Source organism: Panicum hallii, chromosome 4, assembly GCF_002211085.1.
Source record: "Panicum hallii strain FIL2 chromosome 4, PHallii_v3.1, whole genome shotgun sequence".
NCBI lineage: Eukaryota > Viridiplantae > Streptophyta > Magnoliopsida > Poales > Poaceae > Panicum > Panicum hallii.
In genome coordinates this window covers 44,611,389-44,638,807 of record NC_038045.1, presented here as the reverse complement: position 1 = coordinate 44,638,807, position 27,419 = coordinate 44,611,389, and the positions used below count along the sequence as shown (strand labels likewise).

The window sequence follows — 27,419 nt, the reverse complement described above, 5'->3', positions numbered from 1 at the left end:
GTAAGCACTCCCCTTGGACTATAAAAGGGAGAGTGTACTCGTTAGAAGGGGGGTTCTTACACACACACACACACACGCGCACGCGTTCACACTGCTCTCCGTTCAGGCTTGCTTAGACAATACAACACTAAAGTGGACGTAGGGTATTACGCTTCGGCGGCCCGAACCACTCTAATTCCTTGCGTCCTTCCTGTGGCCATCCGCACACCGATCGAGTGCTCCTAAGTCTCCTCCAAACCCATCCTAACTAGGATTAGGCGGGTGCATTCCGCCACCCGGCTGGAGAATTCCTCCGATATTTGGCGCGCCAGGTAGGGGTCTTAGGTTTGGTTTGCGCTCGGTCGACCTTCACGACCTCTATGGAGCAGGAAGATGGTCACAACGACCTCCTGTTGGGTGAGGAGGTGGCGTCCACGACGCCACATGATTCCCGTCGTCCAATGTCCAGGGCGGCGCGAGCAGCTCCGCAACGCGTTGCGGCGCGGGCCTCACTGGCCCAATCGGTGCCCGTATCGACTGGGCCGCTCATGGCAGCCAGGGAGTTACTCCGCAACCCCCCTGGTGAAGCGGCCTCGCCCGACGCACTGAGGCAATGGCGTGACGACGTCGACCGCCTCCTCAACCTGGCACAGGCTTCCCCGTGTTCCGCGGGGGGGTCTGCCCCCAGGCAACGCCGTCATCAGGGTGGCGCATCCGGCTCTGTGCACTCACCATCAGTGAGGAGTGCACGGACCGAAGATCTTTGGGCAGAGCTCAACCGCAGACGTGCGGGAGAGGACGCCCGTGTCTCCATTAAGCGGGCGCGTGGTCGCCGGCTCAGTATCGAGGGTCGCGACCTCGATGCCGATTTCGCTGCGGCGGCTCCGGCCCCGCAGGGACCTGCCCAGGCACCGGTGTCCGGGGTGGCCTGCGCTGCGCTCGCAGACCACCTTTGAGCAGTTGCCTGGCCATCCAAGTTTCGGCCACACCTGCCGGAGAAGTACGACGGGTCCTCCAACCCGTCAGAATTCCTGCAGGTCTACATCACCGCCATCACGGCGGCTGGAGGTAACGACGCCGTCATGGCAAGTTACTTCCATGTAGCCTTGACCGGGCCAGCCCGGATCTAGCTCATGAACCTTACCCTGGGATCTATCCGATCCTGGGGTCAGCTGTGCGCACAGTTCATAGCAAACTTTGCCAGTGCGTATCAGCAGCACGGTGTGGAGGCCCACCTCCATGCTGTGAGGCAGCAACCCGGAGAAACCCTCCGGGCCTTCATCTCCCGCTTCACCAAGGTACGTGGAACGATTCCGCGTATCTCCGACACATCTATTATCACGGCTTTCCGACAGGGGGTCCGTGATGAGAAGATGCTGGAGAAGCTGGCGACCCACCAGGTGGAAACCGTCACCACCTTGTTCGCTTTGGCGGACAAATATGCCAGGGCTGCAGAGGGCCGTGCATGGCACTCTGCAACCCAAGCAGGACCCGCTCAGACGAGCGGGTCCAGTGTCACTGCCCCTGGCAGCGGCAAGAAAAAGAACAAAAAGACCCGTGGCTTTGACAAGTCGCGGATCGGGGGACCGGCCGTTGCTGCGGCAACGACCGGGGGCCAGAACCCCCGTGGCAAGCGCCCTCGGCAACAGCGCACCGACCCCGGGTCATGCCCTATCCATCCTGGGCTCGCCACAGCGCCACTGAGTGCTGCGAGATCCAGAAGCTCGCGGAGCGCCTTAGCAAGAGGCGTGGCCAAGCCTCCAGGGAAGGCTCCTCCCCTCCGCGGCGTCTGGCAAGGAGAAGGTCTCTGACGCCGACGCAACCGCGACGGAGAGGGAACTGGGGTATCAAACCCCCAACAAAGACCTTAAGGGTCTCTTCCACCAGTCTGACTCCGAGTCCGGTGGTGACGAGCGTCGCAAGAAGCTGTACGTGATGTACGGCGGCAGCTCGGAGCTTGTCTCCCGGTGGGACGTCAAGACCCTTCGCCGAGAGGCCCTCTCGGTGAAGCCGGCGACGCCGAAGGCGGCACCGCACCAGCGGTGGAAGAACACCACCATCTCCTTTGGGCCGTCGGACTGCCCGGAGAATATGGCGGGAGCTGGTGTGCTACCGCTTGTCACGGCACCCACCATCTCCAACGTCCGCCTTCACCATGTGCTGATTGACGGAGGCGCCGGTCTCAGCGTCATCAGCTATGCAGCGTTTAAACACCTGCAGATCCCGGAGTCCAAGCTGGCTCCATCGCGCCCATTCTCCGGAGTGGGCTCGGATCCCGTGTACCCAGTAGGGACCATCACCCTACTGGTTACATTCGGGACAGAGCACAACTTCCGTACCGAGAACGTGCAGTTCGAGGTGGCGGAGGTTAACCTTCCCTTCAACGCTATCATTAGCAGACCGGCCCTGTACCGGTTCATGGCCATTGCCCATTACGGGTACCTGGTCCTGAAGATGCCTTCTCCGGCGGGCATCCTCACCATCCAGAGCGACCGGGCCGCTGCCGTTGTAGCAGTCGAAAAGCTCCACGCGCTGGCAACAGGACTTGCCCCAGCAGCTGGCGCCCAGGGGTCTGACCCCTCGACCTCGTGTGCCAAGGCTCTGCCCAAGGCACCGAAGGTCCGACCGTCCGACACGGACGATGTTCCCGTGAAGACCGTCCAGGTTGGAGCGGAGATCTCCCAGACTACCCGTATTGGTAGGAATCTGGGAGAGAAATAGGAAAGCGCGCTCATCGCCTTCCTCCAGGCAAATATTGACGTGTTCGCCTGGGAACCGTCATAGATGCCCGGGATCCCCAGGGAGGTGATTGAGCACCATCTGAAGATCCACCCCGACGCCAAGCCGGTCCGGCAGAAGCCGCGCAAGCAGTCCATCGAGCGGCAAAACTTCATCCGTGAAGAGGTCCGCAAACTGCTACAGGCTGGCTTCATCGAGGAGTTCTACCACCCAGTGTGGTTGGCCAACCCTGTCGTGGTCCCGAAGGCAAACGGGAAGCTTCGGATGTGCATCGACTACACCAATCTTAATAAGGCATATCCAAAAGACCCCTATCCACTTCCGCGTATAGATCAGATTGTAGACTCCACCTCCGGGTGTGATTTGCTGTCCTTCATAGATGCCTATTCTGGTTTTCACCAAATCAAAATGGCTAGTGATGATAGGAAGCACACTGCTTTTGTAACAGTGGATGGTCTTTATTGTTATATAGTAATGCCTTATGGATTGCTTAATGCTCTGCCCACCTTTGCTCGTGCAATGAACATCACTTTAGGTGATTTGGTTAGGGATATAGTTGAAGTGTATGTTGATGACATTGTTGTCAAGACTAGAGAGTCAAATTCCCTCTTAGAAAATTTAGCTCAAGTCTTCGACAAGTTACGAGCAACCTCTACCAAGCTTAACCCCGAGAAATGCGTCTTCGGCGTATCGGCGGGGAAGCTCCTTGGTTTCCTGGTCACCCACCGAGGGATCGAGGCCAACTCGGATAAGGTCCGGGCGATCGAGGCGATGAGACCCCCTGCGCGCCTCAAGGATGTACAGAGGTTAACGGGGTCCCTTGCAGCCCTCAGCCATTTCATTTCAAGGCTGGCGGAGAGAGCACTCCCCTTTTTCAAGTTGATGAGGGGGTCCGGACCATTCGCATGGACTGAAGAGGCAGAACGTGCCTTCCAGGAGATGAACCAATACCTCACCTCCCTGCCGGTCTTGGTTGCACCGGACCAAGGTGAGACACTGTTTCTCTATCTTGCAGCGACGGCCGAAGTGATCAACATGGTGCTGGTCACCGAGAGGTCCGAGTATCTCCCGAAGGGGGCCCTCGCGGACCCTCCTGCAGGAGGGGGAGGTCCGGCCTCCACCACTCCAACAACCGACCCTACTTCGGGGGGTCTGGCCGGGTCCCGACCCGGGGAGACACCAAGCGACCTAGGGTCCAACGAGACCCCAACTCAAGCTGAAGGATCCGGTCCACCTGGCAGAGTCAGGGCCGTCCAGAAGCCGGTCTACTATGTCAGTGAGGTCCTTCACGAAGCAAAGGCCAGGTATCCTGAAACGCATAAGCTCCTTTATGCTATACTCGTTGCGTCCAGGAAACTCCGTCATTATTTCCAGGCCCACAAGATTGTGGTGGTGACCTCCTATCCTTTGAGGGCCATCCTTCACAACTCCAACGCCACAGGCAATATCGCCAAGTGGGCAGCTGAACTCGCTGGATTCCAACTCAACTTCCAGCCGCGCCACGCCATCAAGAGTCAGGTCCTTGCTGACTTCGTGGCGGAGTGGACACCAGCACCAAGCGTCCCAGGGGGTCCGGACTATGGGTCGAACCCCCCACGACTGGAAGTCAGGGCTCCGGCGTTCACCGGACCTCACTGGACCCTCTTCTTTGATGGGTCCGCCCGCAGCAAGGGGGCAGGGGCTGGCGTGGTCCTCATCGACCCACATGGCGAGCAATTGAAGTACATGGTGCACCTCGATTTTGAGACCACCAACAACATGGCGGAGTATGAGGCCTTAATCTTTGGGCTCACAGCGACTCTGTCCTTGGGGGTCCGGGAGCTCCTGGTCAAAGGGGACTCCCAACTCGTCATCAGGCAAGTCCGGGGGAGTGTTGCTGCAACAACCCCCAGCTCGCAGCCTACCTCATTCATGTGAAGAGGCTGGAGAAGGACTTCGATGTGCTGGAACTGCAACATGTTCCACGCGAGGGCAATTCAGCAGCTGATGCCCTCTCCGTGAGCGCATCGACTCAGGCACCCGTGCCTGAGGGCGTCTTCCAGAGACGTCTGCTGAAGCCTTCCGCCCAGCCTGCCGACCTGGGCGAAGGGGGTCGGACTAGCACCTCGAAGCTAGCGGTCCCGGCGGTGTTCCATCCGTGGAGCCCGCCAAGGGTCGTGTGCTCCCTTGAGGGTCCCGAAGACCTCAGGGAGCCACGCCCAGTTTCTCAGGAAGGTCCCGATGCATGGATCTCTAAGGTCCGGGACTACCTGAAAGATAATTACCTTCCTGAAGACCAAGCATCTGCTGAGCGCATTGTCCGGATGGCTAGGCGGTACACAGTGGTAGAAGGGGATCTCTACCGCCGTGGCGCCAATGGAGTCCTCATGCGGTGCATCACCCAGGAAGAGGGCCGCGACTTGCTTGCGGAGATCCATGGAGGCGAGTGCGGAAGTCATTCCTCATCCCGCACGCTGGTCGGTAAAGCCTTCCGGCATGGCTTTTACTGGTCGACAACGCTCCAGGATGCAGCTGAGTTGGTAAGGTCCTGCAAAGTGTGCCAGTAGCATGCAAAGCAGATACACACTCCAGCTCAGGCACTGCAGATGATTCCTCCCTCTTGGCCCTTTGCCGTATGGGGGTTGGATATCTTGGGAGCTTTCCCTAGGGCCGTTGGCGGGTACCAGTACCTCTATGTCGCCATTGACAAGTGCACCAAGTGGCCGGAGGCAACCCCAGTGGTCAACATTACCAAGGCGTCAGCAACCGCTTTCCTCAGGTCAATTGTGTGCCGGTTCGGGATCCCGAACCGGGTCATCACAGACAATGGGACTCAGTTCACGAACCAATACTTCCAGGAGTACTGTGAAGACATTGGCATCCAGCTTTATTTCGCCTCAGTGGCGCATCCCAGGAGTAACGGCCAAGTTGAGCGGGCCAACGCTGAGATCCTCAGAGGGCTCAAGATCCGAACCTACTGTGATCTTGAGAAACATGGCGCAAGGTGGATTGATGAGCTTTCGAGCGTGTTATGGGGGAACCAGACCACACCCAGCCGGGCAACAGGGGAAACCCCTTTCTTCCTGGTCTACGGGGCCGAAGCGTGCCTTCCCCCGGAGATCACCATGGGCTCTCTACGAGTCCAGTCTTTTGATGAGGATTTGTAGGAACAGCAGCGCCGCCAAGACGTGGACCTCGTCGACGAGCGCAGATGGCGTGCAGCAGTCCGAAACGCACGGTACAACCAAGCGCTCCGGCGCTACCACCAACGGTTCGTGCGTAGTAGGGAGCTCCGGGTCGGGGACCTAGTACTAAGACGAATCCTAAACCGAGAGGGCATGCACAAGCTCTCCCCCAGTTGGGAGGGGCCCTTCAAAGTAACAAAGGTGTGCCGACCCGGGTCTGTTCGTCTGGCTGCGGAGGATGGAATGCAACTACCCAATCCATGGAACATTGAGCACCTCCGTAAGTTCTATCCCTAGGACCTAGTTGAGAGGAAAATTTTCCTTTGTAATTGGTAGTATCATAGTGCGGACCAGGGCGGTGGAGGTCCGTCCTCGTAAACCCGGCCCCTGGCGTACATCACACAATCTTTCTGTACCAATTCATTAAGGAAAAATTTACTTCTCAGTATGTCCTTGAAGTCCATGTGATTCTATCTTTCTTTGCTCCTTGTTACGCTAACCCCCACGTGTTTTTCGCGTCTGTGTCGTGCCCAAGGCCCTTCTTAAGTTGCTACGCTACGTCTCTGCCCGGGACCTCTGTTTCACAGGAGCAAAGGAACCGGACCCCAGGAACTGGCTTCAGGGAGACATACTCGCCCTTTGCTGGGGTCCAGGGTTGTGTAGTCGCTTAGCCTGGTTTCGTACCCTAAGCCTACATGCCCTGCCCTCCTAGGGTGAGTACCGTTGTACCTCGAACCATGGACCCAGGGGCCGGGACCCCTTTTTATCCCCGAACATAGGTCCTAGTGCTCCGGCTCACTATGCAACTTAGGAGGCTTTCGCTGGCCAGACCGGGAACCCGTGGAGACGTCTACTAAGTGTCGATCCTAAGTCATGTGCAGGACCTCAGTTCTATGGCAGCTAGCCCCGACCTATCGCGACTACCTCCCAGGGGGCCACGGGACCTCGGTGTGCTCAAGAACACTTTACAGATCGACAACCAAGGAAACAGCTAAGTCTTTCTTCGCAAAAAAGTAGACACACGAAATACTTAAATACATCACTGATAGTATACACAACATTACGAAGTTATTTTTACAATAACAAAAGTTATATTACAAAAATTGATAACAAGGCAGATGGCCCTATTGTCCTGGCTGGCTGGAGGTGTCCCCACTCTCTGCAGGTTCGGGACGACGCCGGAGGCGGGCCGCGACCATGTCCACCGCCTCCTGGACCCCTTCTCGCGCAGCGGCTGCTGTCGTCCGGAGGGGTCCGACCAAGACGGGAGTCAGCTGGACGGTGGGGTCATGGCTCCGGAAGCTGGTGAGGATGTACTCAGCCATCCCCCGAGCAAATGCTCGCCCCTCTGTCTCCAGGAGGTCCTGTATGCCGGCCTCCACGTCCTGTAGCCACCTGGCGGTGGAGTCCAGCAGCTGGAGTGCGGCCCCAAATAGCGAAGGAGCCTCCGGCACCCAGATGGGGTTGGCTCCGAGTGCTTCTAGCAGAGGGTTCACCGCACCAACCCATCTTGTTAACCGGTCGATGCCGGCGCTCCGCTCCGCTAGGAGTCCCTCCACCTTGCCTCCCTCTCCCGGAGGGCCGCCTCGCGCTCCTGGAGCCTCCGGGTCCCGGCTGCCAGCTCCTCCTCCACGGCCTCTTCCCGCTTCTGGAGCTCCTGGAGCCGGGCCACCTCCTCTGCTTCGTGGGCAGCCAGCCCTTCTTCTCTCTTTGCTGCCGCCGCTGCCAAATCTGCGAGGGCGGACTTTTCCGCCTCGACCACTGCCGACGCCTTCCTGGCCTGGACCGCCAGCTCTAGGGCGGTCCACTCCCTGTCTGCCGCCGCCAACATCCTCTCCTCCGCGGCGATATGCCGCTTAAGGGCTTCCGCTTCCCGCCGCGTGGCCGCCTTTTCTCGTTGGAGCGCAGCCGCCTCCCGGTCGCGGGCCTGCTCCATCTCCTCCCGCAGGAGCTCGCGCCCTAGCACGAGCTTGGCGCGCTCCTCGGCGTAGCGGGCGGAGACGGAGTTGATGCGGTCGCCCAGGCGGACCTCCCAGTTGGAGAGTCGGTGGCGCTCTGCCTCCAGCTTCTCCCACTCCCAGCGCATGCCAGCCTCCAGCTCCTGCTGAGCTTGGTGGCATTTGGCTACGAGCCGGGGGAGAGGGATCTCCGCCGTGCTTGGGAGGAGGCGCCTTCCCAGCACCACCTCTGTTTCCTCCTCCTCCTCCGCCGGTGGGGCGGCGCTGCTGGCAACTTCAGCGACCCCCGGTGCCGCCGCCTCCGCTGCCTCCGGTGCCGCCGCCTCCAGTGCCGCCGCCTCCGCGGCCTCCGGAGCCGTGATCTCCGCCGCCCCTGCTGCCTCTGGCGCTGCAGCCTCCGCCGTGGCAGCGGCCCCCTCAGCTGCTGGCTCAGCTTGTGAGGGCCCGGCCTCGTCGTCCGGAGCTGCTGCCGCTGCCTCCATCGCTGCAGCAGCTTCGGCGGCCTCCTTCTAGGGGGCAGCTTCGGGTCATGGCGGAGTGGAGGCCTCCGGCTCCGGACCCATGGGTCCGGAGGCTTCTGGAGCTGTTTCGGGCGGGGGTCCTGCTAGGGTCGGCGCAAAGGGTCCTGGTGCTGGCTGGGGGCCGGGTCCCCCAGTTGGAGCATCTGAAGATTGGGGCCTGCCGTACCACCAATATGGTTAAGGACCAGAAATCAAGAGGGATAATGAAAAACCCTGACAAGACTACTTACGGGAAGTCGCACCATTCCCATCTGCCCCGGGCAGCTGGGGGGACCTTCTTCCCTGTTGAGGACCCCTCGGACCTCTGGTGTTGGTCTCCGGCTGCCGATGCTTCCGGTGGCAGGGGTGGGGCTTGCGACCTCTGCTCTGTCGGTGACGACGGTTGCGTCGCCGGCTGCCGTGTTGGCGGTGGTGGTGGAGGAGTCTGCTGCCTCGGAGGAGGCCGCCGCGTCTCCTCCGGTCTCCTCTCCGGCTGCTGCTGTTGTGGCGGGGGTGGTGGAGCTCTGCTCTGCTCCTCTGCCCCCACCGTCTTCTGGCGTTTGGGCGCCGGCTCCCCGACCAGGGAACCGTCGCCGCGCTGGAGCCTCCGGGATTTGCTCCCTTCGGCTTGGCAGCTCCGTGCAGGTGCTGCCCCCTGAGCTTCGTCACTCCTTTGGGCCGGGGTAGCACCCGCACTGTCCTTGTGCCGGTGCTCCGGCACTGGCACCTTCTCCTTCCCTTTCCCGCCGGGGGGCCGGACCTCCGGGTCCCGGCTCCCCGGCACCTTCGCTGGTACGTTGCTGGCGGTCCGGTGTGGCGCCAGGGATCTGGAGCCCGCGGTTGGGGTCCCCTCCCAGTTGCCGGACTGCCAGTCCGCCCTCGTCCAGGGTCGGCATCGACGCTAGGACTGATGACCGCAATGCCTGGCCCTCGCACAGGGCCTTGACCCCGTTCGGGAGGACCATGGACTCTGGGATGAACACCTCGCCGGTCATCGCCCGGACCGCCGCCTCTAGCTCCGTCCTGGTGAAGTCGCCGCCTGGCCCGCGCGCGATCCTGCCGCAGTCATTTAGCCCCGTGTACACGTAGGCCATCCGGGACCGCTGCTGCAGGGGGCGATTCGCCGCTTCAGGAAGTCCCCCAGCACCATCATGGAAGTCAGGCCGCTCCTTGCCAGCTTCTTGATCCAGTACAGCACCGGGTCGAGCTCCGCTGGTATTGTTGGCCTGGCCTTCCAGGTGCTCCGGTCGCTCTGGGGACCTTCCGTTGGCAGCTCCAGACGGTCGTGGGGGTCGACTACCGCGATGACCCAGCCTTCGCGCCAGTCCTCCCACTTGGAGCTGGAGAAGGCGGCGATGTAGGAGCCCGCCATCCCGTGCCGGAGCTGGAAGTAATAAGCGCGGATCTTGCTGCGCTTAGTCTTCCCAGTCCCGACCAGGGTGTAGAAGTGTTTGAAGATGGTGGTGCAGGGGCGCACCCCCACGAACATCTCCATAAAATGGGCGAAGACCACCACAAGGAGGACGGAGTGGGGGTGAGATGGTGAAGTTGGAGGCCGAACTCCTCCAGGAGCAGGAGGAAGAAGGAGGAGATCGGAGGAACCAACCCGCACATAATGTACGAGTTGAAAAGGACGAACTCCCCCGCGGCAAGGTCGCAGAGGGGGATTTTGCCGGCGCTGACCTTCCCGGCTTGCGCCGGCGCGGTCCATCCCAGAAGGCGCCGCACCGAGTCCAGCTGGACCTAGCTCTGGAAGCGGTGCGGGAAAGGAAGCGAAGACATGGCGATGGCGGTGAGTTCGCTGGGGATGGATTGCAAGGGGCTGGGAAGAGAAGGAAGCCGAGCGCAAGAAAATTGATCGCGAGAAGGGATGCGGAGACGAAGGGGCGCTGCGGCGTCTGTTGTTGGCAAGAGAGAAAAGGTAGCTGATCCCTTCGGCGCATACTTTTTATGCAAAAGGCTGTTGCCTTCTCGCGCCCGCGGCGACCAAGGAGAAGTTGAACGGTTGCCTGCACCAGGCACCTTCTCTCACACCCCATGACCGGCGGGCCCAGGCCCACCAGTCATGGGTGCAGCCACTGGAGGAAAGGAGGGAAAAGTATAATCCGAACCGCCCAGGCCGCGGGACGGGCTCAAACAAGACAAGAATCTGAACCGTCTAACGCGCACGGCGCGGGCAGGGGACGGGCCCCTCGGGGTTCCCGCTCTGGCGGAAAAAGACTTCCATGCCTTTTCCCAGCGGGAACAAGCTGTCCACCCGGCGTGGTGCTGTGATCTGGCCCCACCTGCGGGTTCGTCCCTCTCCCGAGGTGGGCCCGGGGGCCTCTATCGGTACATACAAAAAGGGATACCTCCTGCTAGGGTGTCCAGGCCCTTGGCGTCTTACAATCCGTAATCTCCCCCTCGCCTTCTGGGGGACGTGGTATACGGCCCGGGCCTAACAGCTGGGACTGTGGTCTCTGGACCCTCCCTGTTCTATTCTAAGTCCGGGGCCTTCACGTCCCTAGGAAGGCTGGAGAGCTCTCGGGGAACCCCCGCGGACCCGGTCTCCCTAGGGAGGTCCGGGGCCGCCACGTGTGATGACCGGTTCATCACAGGCTAGCCCGCTCCGACCGGCCTCGGGGGCCTGGACCCCCCTCCCCCGGGAAGGGGTCCGGTGCCGCCACGTGCCGTCCTGCAAAGGGAGCGGGGCTGGCCCTGCTGCGTGCCTGCGGCTAGAGGCCCTTCGCGGGTCTCCAGCCCACCTACCAGCGTTTAATGCGGTAGCTAGGCCGGGTGCGCCCAAGTCAAAAAGAGCGGCCTGCCACTGACACACGGGGCAGGTAGGCTGACACCACGGTAAGCCCGCCTGTTTCCAAGGCGGCGCGCCGTATCACCGTGTACAGTACGTGGACTGTGTACAGTCCTGTCACGGTGCTGCAACAGTGCGCACGCAACGGGTCAGCGCTGTTTCACCGCCTGGCAGAAGGCTACATCCCAACAGTGACAGCACGGCTTCGCTGTTGGGCAACACTGACACCGGACACTATGCAAGATAAGGCTGTACACAGCCATATCCTGGCTATGGATACGCACATCAACTTCCCGATAGAGAAAACTACGGAGAGGAGCTGGAGATGAAGATCTCCATATCTCTCATAGAGCAGGCTCCTGTTGGCCGGGCCCACCTGTCGGGCCCCCGCACAGTGTAAGCACTCCCCTTGGACTATAAAAGGGAGAGTGTACTCGTTAGAAGGGGGGGTTCTTACACACACACACACATGCACGCGTTCACGCTGCTCTCCGTTCAGGCTTGCTTAGACAATACAACACTAAAGTGGACGTAGGGTATTACGCTCCGGCGGCCCGAACCACTCTAATTCCTTGCGTCCTTCCTGTGGCCATCCGCACACCGATCGAGCGCTCCTAAGTCTCCTCCAAACCCATCCTAACTAGGATTAGGCGGGTGCATTCCGCCACCCGGCTGGAGAATTCCTCCAACAGTTACAAAAAGCAATGCACTTAGGTCAAAATATTCCTCTGCATGCGCATCCCACACACAAACCCCCTCCTCTTTCCATAACAAAAGAAGATCGTCAACCAGTGGTTTTAGGTACACATCAATATCATTACCAGGTTATTTCAGACCGGGGATAAGCACCGGCATCATAACGAACTTCCATTTCATACATAGCCAAGGAGGAAGATTGTATATACATAGTGTCACAGGCCAAATACTATGGCCACTGCTCTGCTCACTGAAAGGATTCATGCCATTCATACTCAATCCAAATCTTATGTTCCTTGCATCATCTGCAAAAGTTGGGAATGTTCTATCCACCTTTCTCCATTGGGACCCATCAGCAGGGTGTCTCAACATATTATCTTGCTTCCTCATTTCTTTGTGCCATCGCATCAACTTTACATTGGTTTTATTCATTAATAGACGTCTCAAACGTGGTATTATAGCCTGGCAGGCACTCAACTTCCACATCACCTTGGCAGGCACTCTCTTCTTGGTACGCATCCCTCAACATAGCCTGGATCATCTCGAGGGATCTTATACCGACACACTTTGCATACCGGACAGGCATCCACATTTTCATACTCCTCACCACGATAGAGGATGTAGTCATTAGGACATGCATGTATCTTTTGTGCTTCCAATCCCAGAGGACAAACAACACGTCTTGCCTCATATGTTGTTTTGGGCAATGTGTTACCCTCTGGGAGCAAGTTTTTTTATAAGTTTCAACAACTCCTTGAATGCCTTGTCGGACAAACCGTTTGATGCCTTCCATTGCAACAATTCCAATATGGTACCCAACTTTTTGCGCCCTTCTTTGCAATCTGGATACAACAATGTTCTGTAGTCCTCCAACATACACTTTAGATCATTGGATTCCTTTACAGTTTTGTATACTTCCTCTGCTTCACGCAGCATCTGACCAAGATCATTTTCTGCAACCTATGCTTCAGCATCTTCTTCAGGCTCACCCATTGTAGTATCTTCAAAGAAGGCACCATAGTAATCATCCTCAAAGTGAGGAATAAAATCATCTTGTTCTTCATCATTCTCTAGCATAATTCCTCTTTCTCCATACTCGGTCCAAACATTGAGGTTGGGCTTGAAACCGTTTTTGAACAAGTGACTGTGAATTGTTCTTGTTGACAAGTAATCCTTCTCATTCTTATAGATTTGGTATGGACAACAAAAGAAACTGTCATGCTTGTGTTTCTTGGCCGCATCGATGAATTCGTGCACACCATTAATAAACTCCATTGAACGCCGGTGTTGTACATCCATTGCCGACTTACCTGGAAAAATAAAGAGTAAATCTACAAATTTTTATGTTCAAATGTATGCCATTTCAGTACAATGATAAAATAAATGAACAAAAAAGAATAAATTCTAATAATTACAATAACATGAATAATTATAAGGTCCAAATATCCATCACACACCATAATTAATTAAAAAGTCTAACTGACAATTACTACTATAAAAGTAAATAGTCTTCAATTTTTCTTTTCAACCACATCTCCATAAATAGACTTTCAGATATGACTGTTTATTTCTGAAAAGATTTATGTATTTCTTCCAACATAGCCTTCAGGATATTAAAATATTTTAGGCTAACAATAAAAAACCCTAGAGAATTAAAGATTCCATCAACACTGGCTGCAGCAGATCCAGAAATTGGAGAGCTCCTCCTGAACACTTCTTGGACAGAACAGAGGACATCAAATCAATGAAGGAGTTATGAACAAAATATTTACAAAGATACAACTTTATAACATCATTTATAAAGTTGGATCTTAACAAAAATTGTGTCGATCCCTAGTTCACTGAATTGGTGTCATCTCTCTTGCTGAGAAGGGTCCAGGAGAGGTTCTCCAGTTTCTGGATGTGCTGCAACCATTGTTGACGGCATTTTTAGTTCTCAATGGGTTATAGTGTAAGCATGAAAGGTTTTAATGTTCCTAAACTATGTTGGAAGAAATATAGAAATTTTTTGAGAAATATACCATATATACATCATTAGAGTGTCTAAATAAATTAATTATAATATGTACAATAATTACTATAACAATAATAAACTAAACCAATTGCTAACTACATCTAAATCACATAGTATCTACATCTAAAAACATAATTATCATGTGTCTAACAATTATTATATCAATAATAAACTAAATAGATAGCTAACTACATCTAAATCACTTGCAAACTAAAACTACAAAAATTAATTAGCAAGTGTATAACAATTATAAACTAAATCAAAAGCTAACTGCACCGAAGAAAATTAATTGCTAGCTCAAGGAAAAAATTCTAAATTTTTAGAAAAAATTGCAAAAATTCCAATCCCCTCCCCTCACACAGCTACCATAAATAGTGCTAAGTTCATTGCAGCTCGGGGAGGGGAGAGGGTCTGGTATTTATACACGGAGGCATTAGTACCGGGTCGTGGCATGACCCGGTGCTTATGGTCAATTATTAGCGCCGGGTCCTGCCACGACCCGGCACTAATGCTGTTGGGCACTAATGCTGCTGGGGTTATTAGGCACCGGATCCTAGCACAAATCGATTCTCATATCCTTTGCATAGGCACCAGGTCATGCCATGACCAGGTGCTTGAGGCCCCGCAAAGCCTTTGATACCGGGTCGTGGCACGATCCGGTGCCTAAGGCTCTCTCTAGGATAGCGGCCGTTGCAGCCGGTACTGTGTAGCAACAGCCGGTACTTTAGGTCTGGATCTTTAGCATGTTTTCTAGCAGTGACTGGTTCTAAAGATGGAGTAGGTGGTGTAAAAGTAGGACCAGCAACTTCAATTACTCTCTCTTCCTGTTGCTCTTGCTTTTGATTTTGCTCTTCCATCACAGGAGATGAAGCTCAAGCACGTTTCTTTGCAGCATGCTTCTGGAACATAGAAGCAATGTCTCCATCCCTCTTCATAGTTCACAAATCCTACAGCCAAATCGCATAATGTATAAGTAATCGACCAATACATCACTAATTTGGGGATAACAATAAAGTTAGGGTAAAGAATTTGGGAGAAAACTAAAGAAAATGTAGGGGACAGTAGAGGGGATCGAGTTCTCACCAGCTGGGCTGGGGCACGATCACAAGGGCAGCCCGGCGCAGCCTGGCTGGAGACGCCGAGACGACCAGAGGCGGGTTCCCAGGGAGGGGCTGCCCAGCTGGGGCCGGTCGCCGGGGACGAACCGCAGGGTGTGCCAGTCGCCCGCTGCCGAGGAAAATGGAGGGAGTCGCGCGCCACTACCTTGAGGTGGAGTCGAGGGGCAGACCGGCAGAGGAGTCGACGCGGTCTTGGGCAGACGGGCGTTGGCGCTCACGAGTCGCGCTTAGTCGCGCGAGGGCCGAGCGGCTGCGGGACGGAAGGGAAATTGGATTTCTTTTTTACAGACTATATGTATGCTTGTTGGGCTGGGCCTAGGGTATACACATCATACCCGTGCAGCCCGTTAGATCCGCTGGTGGCAAAGTTGTTCGTCATGGACATACGTGCTCATCCTCGAGGCGGCCACGCCGCCGGTTATCCCTCTTCTATGTTACAACTGTACTCGGCCTCCACTACTACACAGCCACCCTGGCCCCGTACCACGCCTCCCATTTGCGTTGGCGCCGGCCAAGGCAACGCCAGCCGCACTGCTCCTCCGCGCTCCTGACTTGCCAGCCCGCGGTGTCCATGCCCGCCTCGCCCTAATCTCACCCCACGTTGGTAGCTGCAGTGCACCTTACCACCCCGCACGGCCGCACCGGCAACACCGCCCTGCTCCACCTCGCTCCGCGCCGACCAGCGGCGATGCCCAGTGTGGTGCGGCCAAGGTTGAAAATGAGATTTTGTTAGCCTTGCATACTTGCACTGAAGAAGTGCTTTCAGCAGAGGAGCTTCCTTTTGATCCTGTGTATGGTTCTAACAATTTGCAAGAAATTGGGCCCATCTCCAACTCGGGAGATGAGCTGCCATGTGCATCGATGGATAACCAAGAAGACAAGCTTCTTCTGCCATCATTCCCTAAGGAGGCTCATATAGGTAACGTATGGAGTGCTTCAGATACTCGAGGTGAGTGCCATCAAGATCAAACGCAATTGTCTACTTATCATGCTACTAGAGAGCAACAAATAGTGAAAATCATTGCTGATTTGCCTTTGTTACATGGTGATTTGCTTGTTGATCCTTGTGATAAAGAGGAGTTGTGTGATCATACTTCACTCAAATCTACCACACAACTAGTACATGGACATGTGCAATCTGATTTGAATGATGAACATGTTATTTTTCCTCATGTTCGTTGCGTTAATAATGAGAACGAAGAGCTGAAACTCATATCATCTTTGAATACTTTGGATTACACTGAGTTTGATATTCTTTGCAATCTAAATTGTTTAGAGAAGAAATTATTTCAGAATTGCATTTTGCCATATTTTGATCATTGTTCATTCTATGAAATTGGAAAATATAACACTCGTGGAGAGTACATGGTGCGTCGGGTGTATATTTATTCAGATTTAAAACCTCATTTAAGAGTGTCTCAAAGCGATCAGCAAATAACTTGCATTGAAAGTAATTATACCATATCAAGTTTCTTTGCTATTGATAACATGTTGCAGGTCAATTTTCAAGAAGGGGAGCAAATCTTGCTACCTTGTATTTTGTTGGGAGTTTCAAGATTATATTTCAAAGAACTTGAAAAGACTCCATTACTGAACAACACTAATAACACCAAACCGAGAACGGTTTGCAGTCAAGAATGGGAGAATGATGAGGATATCACTAGCATGGATACGACCATATTAGTGCCTTCTTGCCCAAAGGTGAATCAACTCTATATCAAGATTAAATTTGATACGTTTGAACAATTAATGCTGCACTATAATTTCTGTGCATTCTCATTTTCAGAATTACTTCACTGGATAAAGACATGTGTAGAAATTATATGGAAAATATAGAGGACCAAAGAAATTGATTGGGGACCAAGCCCAAGTCTTCCCAATATTCTCCACCAGACCACCACGTCACTTTTGGTGCAAGGAAAGAAAGAGTCCAAATCCAACATGTTTTGGATGTTGGATTCGGACTGCAGGACAGAACCAAGTTGTAATGGCTGCCACGACTTGATACGGACTCCGATTGGGGGTTCTTGGACTTCACGAAAAACTTATAAAGTCTACTTTCATATGAATTTGGACTCATGCACATATCTTCTCCGAGGCGGCCGCAATCATTGATTTACTACAGAGACCTTTTCTGTCCATGGTGCTGCGTCACCTGATTTTAGCCTGATGGGGTGTGTATGAAGTGGGGCCCAACAGGGGCGTGTCCTAGGGTTTAAGGACGACCTCCACAATGTTCTGGTCGTCCTCTATCCTCTCATATACCTCCATAGCCAGCACAAACAGATTGGATTTTGTTTTGTTAAAAGTTTAGCCATTGCTATTTGCTTGTAGACGCGTGTGTCGGCTAGACCCTCCGTTCTACTCGATTCAGAACCCCACCTTTGTGATTTCAGATTGGTTGTTATCTCCATATTTGCAATTGAGTTGTTTGTTCTACTTGTTTTTACTTGTTTTTCGATTGTTTGCAGGATGAGTGTCCTAGTGACCGGATGTTGCGCTCCATAAGATCGTGGTAGCCATTAAAGTTGGTGTATTGGCTGTTAGGGCGCAGCATTCTTGGAAGGCTGTAGTCGGACCGTGAACGTCATCTCCATCCACCAATAAATTTTTCCCCCTCTTACTTTTTCGGAAACAAACTCCAGCGGTTCACATCACATTTGCACAATTAATTATAGTTAACTTAGGATTAACTTATATTTAATCTTCTTAATTAATATTAAATATTCAATGTGATCCGCCTTTCCGTGCATCAACCACCTCCGACTCTCCATGGACGGCGCGCTTCGTGCGTTTGCTACCCTCCCACCTCTCCATGGCGGCGCCGTTTCACGCTGCTTCGCTCTTGTGACGATAGGCGCGAAGCTATCGCCAAAAACTGAGTAGCTGGCCTAATGATTATCCTGAAGCCAGAGCCCGAGATACGCGCACCTAGCCTCAACTGACCCCGCCGAGTGTACTAACACAGACAGATGGACCAACGTAAAAGCTGGGCCCGCACGTCATCCAGCTGAACACGGAAGGCGTCCCCGTTTCCGGGACGGGCCTACCGCGCACGTCATCCGTGCAGCCACCCTCGCCCACCGACCCGCACGCACACGTGGATCGCGGCGGGGCGGCCCACCTTTCCCGTGACCAATGGAGCGCGGGGCCCACGCGACGGCGCCCCTGCCCAGCATTTATCTCCACCACCGCACTCGACTCGTCCGTCACTCCCCTGCTCTTCTGCCTAGTCCCTCGGCCGTCGTCACTCCCCCCCTCCGCGGCCCCGGTGGTTCCTCTCCCTCTCCTTCCGCGGATCCATGGCGATGTGGAGGGCGGCCGCGAGGCAGCTGGTCGACCGGGCTCTCGGCGCAAGGGCCGCGCACGTAATCCATCCGATCCTCTCCTTTTCCCCTTTCTCGTTGCGTTTTCGTTTCCGTGCTCCGCTTCCCCCTGCGGACTCCTCGCGCGGCCAGTTGTTGATCCGTCGCGGTACCCGAGCCGAGCCTCGGAAAAGAGCGCGGGCTTTCGCTTGCGACTCTGCCGCTTCAGCTCGGCGTGTGATCATCTGGGCGCGGGGGAGTTCCGTAAACCGCGGAATTTCACCCCTTCCCTCGTGAAATTTGGCAGAGAATTTTGTTCGCGTCAGATGTAGAATTCTGGACGCTGATGAAGCAGTCCGACTGCCTGATATGTGAAGACTCTGCTCTTACTGGCTTCTCTCTCTCTCTCTCTCTGTTCCGCAGACATCTGCAGGCAGCAAGAAGATCGTGGGGGTGTTCTACAAGGCCGGCGAGTACGCCGACAAGAACCCCAACTTCGTCGGTTGCGTAGAGGGGGCACTCGGCATCCGCAACTGGCTCGAATCACAGGGCCATCACTACATTGTCACCGATGATAAGGAGGGCCCCAACAGCGGTCAGTAGCTCCCCAAAGATCAATGTTTGCTTCTGTTATTTTCTTTTTCCCTTCTCAAGTCTACAGTACTTCTGAACTCGTAGAATTCTAAAATAGTCTGATGGAAGCATCCACAGTCCACGTATGGTGCCTCATGAAAAGCTCTAATGTCAAGGTTGCTACATAATGCATATATGATATAATATATCTTGCCAACGAAGACTGCTCTTCTTTTCTCTATTTATACAGCACTGTTTTTCATCCGTTCCAATTTCCATGGCTCATGGCAGAGGGAGAAATATTTTTCTTGATTAAATGATTGACGGCTGATGAGTAGTGGTTACCTCTGGCTTAACCCTACTTTGCATGCAATTCAGGGATCACGCTGGAATTAGCTTTAAGCTTGTCATACTCGCTTATACCAGTATCATTGTATATGTTCAGGAATGCCAATTCTGCATCTATGTTTTGACCTTAACATCCTTTTATGCTTCAATTCTTACAAAGCTGATGGTATACAACTTTTTTACATAGATCTGTAACTCTTACTGTTGTTATGGGGGGACAAAGGCCAGTTGCCTGGCAATGGGCCCTGCGCAGGTTATATGTAACCTACTCACCCACCATGGTTTGCGTTGCGACTTTGAGTCCTAGGACTATCTCCTTCTCTACTCAATGACATAACTGTTAAAAATTATTTTGTAACTAAAATTGCTGTTTTCATGGGACTCTCATTATTGTTTTCACTAAATGATTGCTGTTCTTGTTCCCAGAACTGGAGAAGCACATTGAAGACATGCATGTCCTGATTACCACCCCATTCCACCCAGCTTATGTTACTGCAGAGAGGATTAAGAAGGCAAAGAACCTGGAGCTTCTTCTCACGGCTGGAATCGGCTCCGATCACATTGATTTGCCAGCAGCCGCTGCTGCAGGCTTAACCGTGGCAGAGGTTACTGGAAGTAACACAGTCTCCGTGGCAGAAGATGAGCTCTTGCGCATTCTGATTCTGGTCAGGAACTTCTTGCCTGGGTATCAACAGGTGGTTCAGGGAGAGTGGAACGTCGCAGGCATTGCCCACAGAGCTTATGATCTTGAAGGAAAAACTGTTGGAACTGTTGGGGCCGGTCGGATCGGCAGGCTCTTGCTTCAGCGTCTTAAGCCCTTCAACTGCAACCTGCTTTACCATGACCGACTTCAGATCGATCCAGAGCTTGAGAAAGAAATTGGTGCCAAGTTTGAAGAGGACCTGGATGCTATGCTTCCAAAGTGTGATGTGATTGTGATCAACACACCACTTACCGAGAAAACAAGGTTTGTGTTTGTCATGTACTTGTCCTTTCCAAATCGTTTAACATATGACTTTTCTGAGTTTTTGGTTGCTCCTTTGTTCAGAGGCATGTTTAACAAAGAGAGGATCGCAAAGATGAAGAAAGGTGTAATTGTTGTGAATAATGCTCGAGGAGCAATTATGGATACTCAGGCAGTTGCAGACGCTTGTTCCAGTGGTCACATTGCTGGTACCTACATCTGTTCATTTATTTTCTTTAGCTTTTTACATTCTAGTATTTCTTCGCATGTCAGCCTAATTCTACTGATGGGGTTCCTGAAGTATATAAGAAGCTTATCATGCTTGCATTTTTTGAAATCAGTATTAAAACTTCAAATCTGTAGAATATAAGCCAATGATGCGACTTTTTGATATTTGTTCTAAAAATTTGCTGAGGTACTATCATATGTACTCTGCTCCTATGTGAGTGATGAGTATTCTTGCTGTGGCCTTGTTTTCTTGGATAAAAATTAGAGCCATTATGCTTCACATATCATTACTACATTTTATTTGAAGAATAGGGAAACAATGCAATATTTATTTTCACACGCCCAGAATTTCCTCACATGTAACATCTCATTCCCATTTCTCAGGGTACGGTGGCGATGTGTGGTTCCCCCAGCCAGCACCGAAGGATCACCCCTGGCGCTACATGCCTAACCATGCCATGACCCCCCACATCTCTGGGACTACAATTGATGCTCAGGTTAGTTTCTGAGTTTTCTTTACCACCTGAGTCTAAAGTCTAATACGTTGTAGGAACTTGGCACCTGTGTTTACTGCATCAGTTTAGTAAGGGAGCAGCATCATTGCAACATCTCATCACGGTTGACTGATCATGTCCTACCATAAGCTGACTACTTTATGTCATTCATTTAGCCATTTGAGTGAGTGAACTTCAACTCTGGATGTGGTTGCTCATATTTCTCTGTAGCACAATAAAAACAATGCACATTGACACCAAAAGCAAGGCAGCCAGCACTTGGAAGTTGTGGGTACTGGCGCCAAATTTCTTGTTAGAATGGCGATCACCTTAAGGATTATCTAGAATATGAATCATACTGAGAAATCAGTTAATCTATGCGATCTAACTAAAGCAGAGCGATAATTTAAACAAGTTAATTTACGACAAGTTCAGTACGCATGTACCTGTATGCACTATTCTGTTTTCTATCTATTCTCACACATGCTTCTGACCATATCTGCGACAAGTTCAGTACGCATGTACCTGTATGCACTACTCTGTTTTCTATCTATTGTCACACATGCTTCTGACCATATCTGTGATGTCGGACGGCTAACAAACAATTCGTGCAGCTGCGGTATGCTGAGGGTGTGAAGGACATGCTGGACAGGTACTTCAAGGGTGAGGACTTCCCCGTGCAAAACTACATCGTCAAGGAAGGCCAGCTCGCAAGCCAGTACCAGTGATCGCGCACGCCATAGGCCAGAGCTGTATCCTTGTTTTTCTGGTGAGATTTGCGAGGAAGAAACTGTTGTTCTGTCGCTGTATGAGTAGTAGTTGTTCTCAGAGATGCCTTTGCTGGCATGGCATCGTGTAGATGAATAAATATTTCTTGCCTCTCATCGTACTAGACTTGCTGTGGTTAGTTTTGGCTGGGAACGTCTGTTAAACATACCATTTTAAAAACATTTTTTCCTGGAGAAAAGCATATATGTTTCGAGTTCCGATGGATGTGTGGTCGAATGCTTATAAAATTCCCCCTAAAAAATGGTCGACGGTTTGGAGATAGCTTTTGTCTCCTATTCGTGGTCTACCAAAATATTCTTTTTCGTATATCTTTATCTTACCCATTTTAAAGAGACGACTATCTCTATCTATTTTTAAAGAGCCGGCTGTCCCTATCAAATTCTAAAGAGTTGACTGTTTCTTTAGGACTTTGACTTTTGGTCCATCATATATCGTCAGGTGAACCCGGTTTTGAAGGACATAAGAACCTGAGCTGAGGGTTTGAATTAGCGCTTACTCAATTAGAGCTTGTGTTGAGGGAGGGTCTGTTTGGAGGAGCTAAAATTGAGTGCTAAATTTTAGCACACGTTAGCACTCATACACAAGTGATTTAGCACTTTTACCCATTAGCATTTGGATCCAAACGGAGCCTGAAACTGGAAAACACTGAAGTCCTCAGCTAACACGACGATGGTTCCAAACTCCCTGCCTCATTTCGGGATGGGAGAAATCTAACACAAGGCCATGAGCATGTTTGTAGCAAACATGTAGAATTCATCCTATGTGTACTCTAGATAATGAATCGATGGTCTAATAACCATGGCGTGGTTATTTATAAAAAAAAATTGTGTTTTTACTCCACCCTTCATATGACTACATAGCAATAATTTAAAATAACCAATTTTATCCGGGAAAGAAGTAAAAGTTACCTACATAACGTCAAGTTTCTTTAATCCTTGCTAGCTATTTGTATTAAACTCCAGACATCATTTGTTGGCTTGAAACGTACATAACATGTATGAGTAGTTCAATATGCAGTGGTGTAGAAAAGTGGCATAGGGCAATAGAAAGCGCCGGATACAGCGTAGGGTTGGTGTGAGCCATCCGCATGTTGGTTGCTATTTGACCTGAGCGACGGGCACATGCTTACTAGCGCAGACTACGTTTTGTAGAAAAGTCTCCTACATTTGCGTGAATCAACCTGCACGTAGTCCTTTACTCTATGGTCACTACACCGCAACACTAAATTAACAACGGATATCAGTTGGTAAAAGTCCAACATTGGCAATGAACAATCAGTCGGTAAAGCTTCTCGACATGCGATCAGTCAGTAAAGATATTTATATTTACCAATCAACGTTAGTCGGTAAAGAGTTTTCTCCTAGATGGATTCAGATGAAGAACACATGTATGGTTCATCATTCTCTTTTTCATCTGAGATTAAATTTTATATCTAGTATTTCTTCCTCATATGAACTCTAATTCAATGAATCTTTTCCAGATCTATCTTAAAATCACAATCTTTCATTTAATATCATTTTTTAGTTAATTGCTATTAATTTGGATTTTATCATATAACTTGTTTTTTTCCCACCCAAGTGGAGAATAGAAAAATATATTTTTCACAATAGTTAGTGAAGTAACTTCATATTTTCTAATATTATGGTAAATGTAAGGTTGCGTCAAATTTTGAGATGTGTACGAGTTTAAAAAAAATTATGATGAACTCAAATCTCAAAGTTTAAATTGACTTATAAGAAACTATATGATAAATGTATCCTTTTTTGAATAATGTATGGTCCCATTTTATTAAAACTGATTAAATTTTTTATCACAAGCTTACGGACCAAAAATATTTTGTCATGTTAATTTTTATAATTTTTTGACTTAATTTAGATATTATTTCAATTATTATATGGTAATCAAGATTTAAGTTTGAATTGTCCCAAGAAGACAATTGACTTTTTTCATATATCTCCAAGATATGGACGTGATGAAGATATGAGGCTAAATATAATTTTTGTCCAATTTTCCAAATCTTATCAAAGGTACACGTTACTTTCGATAAGCATGCAGAAATTCATTTAAATATTATAAAATATAAAAACTATTAAAAAATTCTCAAACTCCTACGTCACTACTTAAATATTATCTGCTGCATGTAAAAACTATATTAATTTATATAATATAATTATCTTTTTATCTTACTTCATAATGATGCAATAAAATAAAATAAAACGTTAATCAGGGAAGGAACGGAACAAGGCCCATTTCGGCCCAAATACTTCAATAATTTTTGACCGTCCATCGCTGATCGACGGCTCCGATCGAGCTCCCATGCAACCCCACCTCCATTCCCCTCTGCCCTCTCTTCCTCGCCTCGGCCCACAGCCGCTCCGACGCCCCAACGGTGGCCGTGCTCCCTCCTCCCCGCAGGCCACAACTTCCTCAGATTCAGATCCAACCCCTTCCTGGCTCCCTCCCCTCCGCGCGTCACCCCGACGGCTGCCTCCCCCTGTCGCTCGACCCCGACCCCGACCCCGACCGCCTCCTCCGTGGCTCCGCCCGTCGCGCGCGAAGCTCCTTCCCTCGCCGCCGGGCGGATCTCTCCCACGGCCGCCAGCGCGCGCAGCTCCTGCCCGCGGCTCCGAGCGGCGCTCTCCCGCGGCCGCTCGCGCGCGCGGTTTCTGCCCACAGCGCCGAGCGGAGCTCTCCCGCGGCCGCTTGCGAGCGGCTCATGCCCGCCCCGCCTAGTGGAGCTCTCCCGCTCAGCCTGGCCTTCTACCAGGACCGCTCGACCAAATGGACAGCAAGGGCAAACAAAAAAGCAGGATTTCGTGGCCACGGTCTTTTCACCAGCGGTTCAGATCCCCTTTTCTGTTGCTTGATTTTTCTGATTCATTCATGGGCGATGCAGCTTGAGGTCAAGAGAAGGATGAGATGGGGAAATAAGAAGCTAATCTATGTTTGCCTACTTTCTTTTTCTAATGCTGCTGCTTGATTTGGACAGGGATTCCGAGAAGCAAGTCTTGGCATGGAGTGGATCATAGCTGTTGTTCATGGTGCGTGTATATGCCTCTGAATCTGTAAGTACAAGCTCCACTTGTTCATATGTCTATTTGAGGTGGCGAAATGCTATTAGTAGTACTAGGTTTGCATTCGACAGCAAATATTTTGACAAAAATGTTAAGTGTAGTTCTTCACTGCTTCTCGAGCAAACTATGTTGGTAGAGTGCTGATTATCTTGGCATGATAAACTGAACTTTCTTATGCTGTATTTTTGTAATAAAATCAAACATCGAAGTACTCAGAGCCATGATTTTGTAGTTAGGTCTTAGTACTAATATCCGCCACGCCATGAGCTGATAGTAGTATGAGTATTTCTACCTTAATGTCTATGTGCATATGAAAGAAACATGTGGTCTGTAGATGCAAAATGAGCTGCTAGAATGATAACATGTAATATATATGTCAAGCATAAATATCTATTCTTCTGTTCTAGGTTAGAAGATATAGATTTATTCAGAGATTAAAAGTGTCCAATTCCCTAAGTTAAAAAAAGAAGTATTTGACTTTACATGCTGATCACTTAATTGTAGACTAGTGTAATACTGATATATATTCTCATATTATGGATGTCTTGAATAGAGCTCATTCCAAGTCTTACTATCTGTGTGAAAACTATATGCTATGGAAAAAAAAGTCAGATCACTTATTAAAGTTTCCGATCTATATAGCCTGTGTTGCATTTGGGAGAATGTTAACTTAGCTTGGTTGATTAAACATGTCGTACTCTTGTGTTTTGAGAAATAGCATAACCTGAATTTATTGAAAAAGATCACAGCTGTGCAAGCATAAGTTCATAGAAAGCTCGAGTGTATGCTGTCAATATCTAGTATGTCGATTTCCATTATGCTGCCATTATCTGGTATGTCGATTGGCTTCAGTACAAGTATTGGTATGACTAGTTAGTTTTTTGTTTCTACCATCTATTTAGGGCCTGTTTGGTAGAGCTCCAACTGATCCTGATTCTCTGAGAGAAGTGATTCTGTGGCTGAAGGTGATTCTCTTTGATTCTCTAGCATAAACTCTTAAAATCAGGATGGAGAATCACTTCACAGAATCAGGAGAAGCTACTTTTTTCAGCTTCTAGCCTCTTAGTTCATTTCAGAGAATCACTCCACAGAATTAGCAGAGAATCACTTCTCTATGAAAAATTGTTTGGCAGAGCTCCTGCTGGATTCAGCAGAGGATCAGCTCTGGGAGCTCTACCAAATGCACCCTTACTATGGTTTGATTCTTTCTGTACAGGTCAACAGGAGAGAAATCTAGTTCCTGGAATTGCGAGCTTTTATCTATACTTTGATGTCTTCTATAGGCAGTATGGGCTATGTTTGGCTAGGATAGAACGGTACTGTTAAGAGTTTGATGTTAAGTGAGAGTATGAGATGAATCAATGTTTGTGTGATTTGACTGATTACTTATGTCATGCTGAATGTTTGGACTTCCTTATGGATGAATCAATGTTTGTATAGCTAATGTGGAATTGCAGCTAATTGTTTTTTATTTTTTTATTCATTTTAAATAATCCCATTGAACCATCAGTCAATAAAAACTATTTATAGCTTCGAACTGTCCGTGAGTAAAACTTGTCACGGACTGTCTGTCGTTATATGTTGGTCCGTCGGTATATTTTCGTGTTGTGTCGGACTGTCCGTCGAGAAAAGTGGAGTCAGTCAGTAAAACTTTTTACTGACGGGAAGTGTTTGTCGGTATAACTTTGTAGCGACTGACTCTCCATCCCTAAAGCCGCTTATAGCGACTGATTGTCCATTGTTGTTGTGGGGTTGTGGTGTAGTGGGTTTAAAAACCCATATCTTTTACATTTAAGCTCTTAAAACTTAATTTTTATTTATGTTTAAGCCCTTGTGACCTTTAAAAGCTCGTATCACAGAACATTTCGGATCATTGGTAAGTGTGTTTTCTGTGCGTGTGGATCAATGACGCGGCTCAAAGATGAGGTCGCAAAGCCAGCCGGCTTGGACTAGGTAGGCTGGCTTGGGTTTTCATCAATTTTTGGTCTCTTTTTGCTCCCACGTGTTCCTACAGTCACTACTCATTAAAACTTGTGCAACTTTATTAGTTTAAATGAAATACATAAATAATGATATAAAGTCCATTTTATTCTTGAAAAAATGATGGTCAAAATGGGATCGCAACAGTTCAGTTCTATTGTTATGCTTATTGTGTGTTGTTATTGTTAGTAAATAAACTACCGCTATATTTTATTCTAAAACAAATCAATGATCAAATACTCAAGTGGTTATGGCGACAAGAGGTTGTTTTGTTGGTTATATACCAAAATTTGAAGGCCATAACTAGTGGCTGGGTTGTGAATTAATTTGCTTGAGATCTATCTTCTTGTTCAGTGGATAGTATACAAACAAACTGCCACTCAAAATTGAACAACATAAACTAAAGGTATATCAACAAGATTCTTTCCAAACAACAAGAAAAATGATCTTGATTTGGACAGGACGCAATAAAATAATTACAAATTTGGTAAAGATACAGTATGAAAGTTACCTTGAAAATCACTTCTTTCTATAATGTCATAATTAGCAAATTTCATTCTCTCTTAACTCCTAATTTAAGAGGTAAGAGACTTGAAACAAACTCAGCCGTTTGAATTTTGTGGGAAGTAATAATGTAATTAGTATAAAAAATTAACAATCTACTAGCTCTAAGATTTCACATGGAATGATGGAAAGTCCTTATCA

General features: G+C 50.3%; 2 protein-coding genes across 2 annotated transcripts; both read left to right on the top strand.

Moving 5' to 3' along the window:
- The first annotated feature begins 18,160 nt into the window (after nt 1-18,160).
- On the top strand, nt 18,161-21,857 carry LOC112889888 (formate dehydrogenase 1, mitochondrial). Its single transcript, XM_025956677.1, has 6 exons — nt 18,161-18,327; nt 18,688-18,859; nt 19,612-20,152; nt 20,234-20,358; nt 20,762-20,874; nt 21,486-21,857. The coding sequence occupies exons 1-6, from the start codon at nt 18,262-18,264 to the stop codon at nt 21,597-21,599; spliced, it is 1,131 nt and encodes a 376-aa protein (XP_025812462.1). The 5' UTR covers nt 18,161-18,261; the 3' UTR covers nt 21,600-21,857.
- Nucleotides 21,858-22,926: 1,069 nt separating this feature from the next.
- Nucleotides 22,927-26,195, top strand: LOC112890529. The gene is made up of 4 exons (XM_025957407.1): nt 22,927-22,941; nt 23,972-24,500; nt 24,650-24,725; nt 25,951-26,195. Exons 1-4 carry the CDS (start codon nt 22,927-22,929, stop codon nt 26,003-26,005), a joined length of 675 nt encoding a protein of 224 aa, XP_025813192.1. The 3' UTR covers nt 26,006-26,195.
- The last annotated feature ends 1,224 nt before the right edge of the window (nt 26,196-27,419 follow it).

Coding starts and splice junctions, on each gene's coding strand:
- LOC112890529 (XM_025957407.1), top strand. Junction 24,501..24,649: donor CCACGGTCTTTTCACCAGCG/GTTCAGATCCCC, acceptor TGATTTGGACAG/GGATTCCGAGAAGCAAGTCT. Junction 24,726..25,950: donor GTGTATATGCCTCTGAATCT/GTAAGTACAAGC, acceptor CTTTCTGTACAG/GTCAACAGGAGAGAAATCTA.
- LOC112889888 (XM_025956677.1), top strand. CDS start 18,262: ATGGCGATGTGGAGGGCGGCCGCGAGGCAGCTGGTCGACCGGGCTCTC. Junction 18,328..18,687: donor TCGGCGCAAGGGCCGCGCAC/GTAATCCATCCG, acceptor TCTGTTCCGCAG/ACATCTGCAGGCAGCAAGAA. Junction 20,875..21,485: donor GGACTACAATTGATGCTCAG/GTTAGTTTCTGA, acceptor CAATTCGTGCAG/CTGCGGTATGCTGAGGGTGT.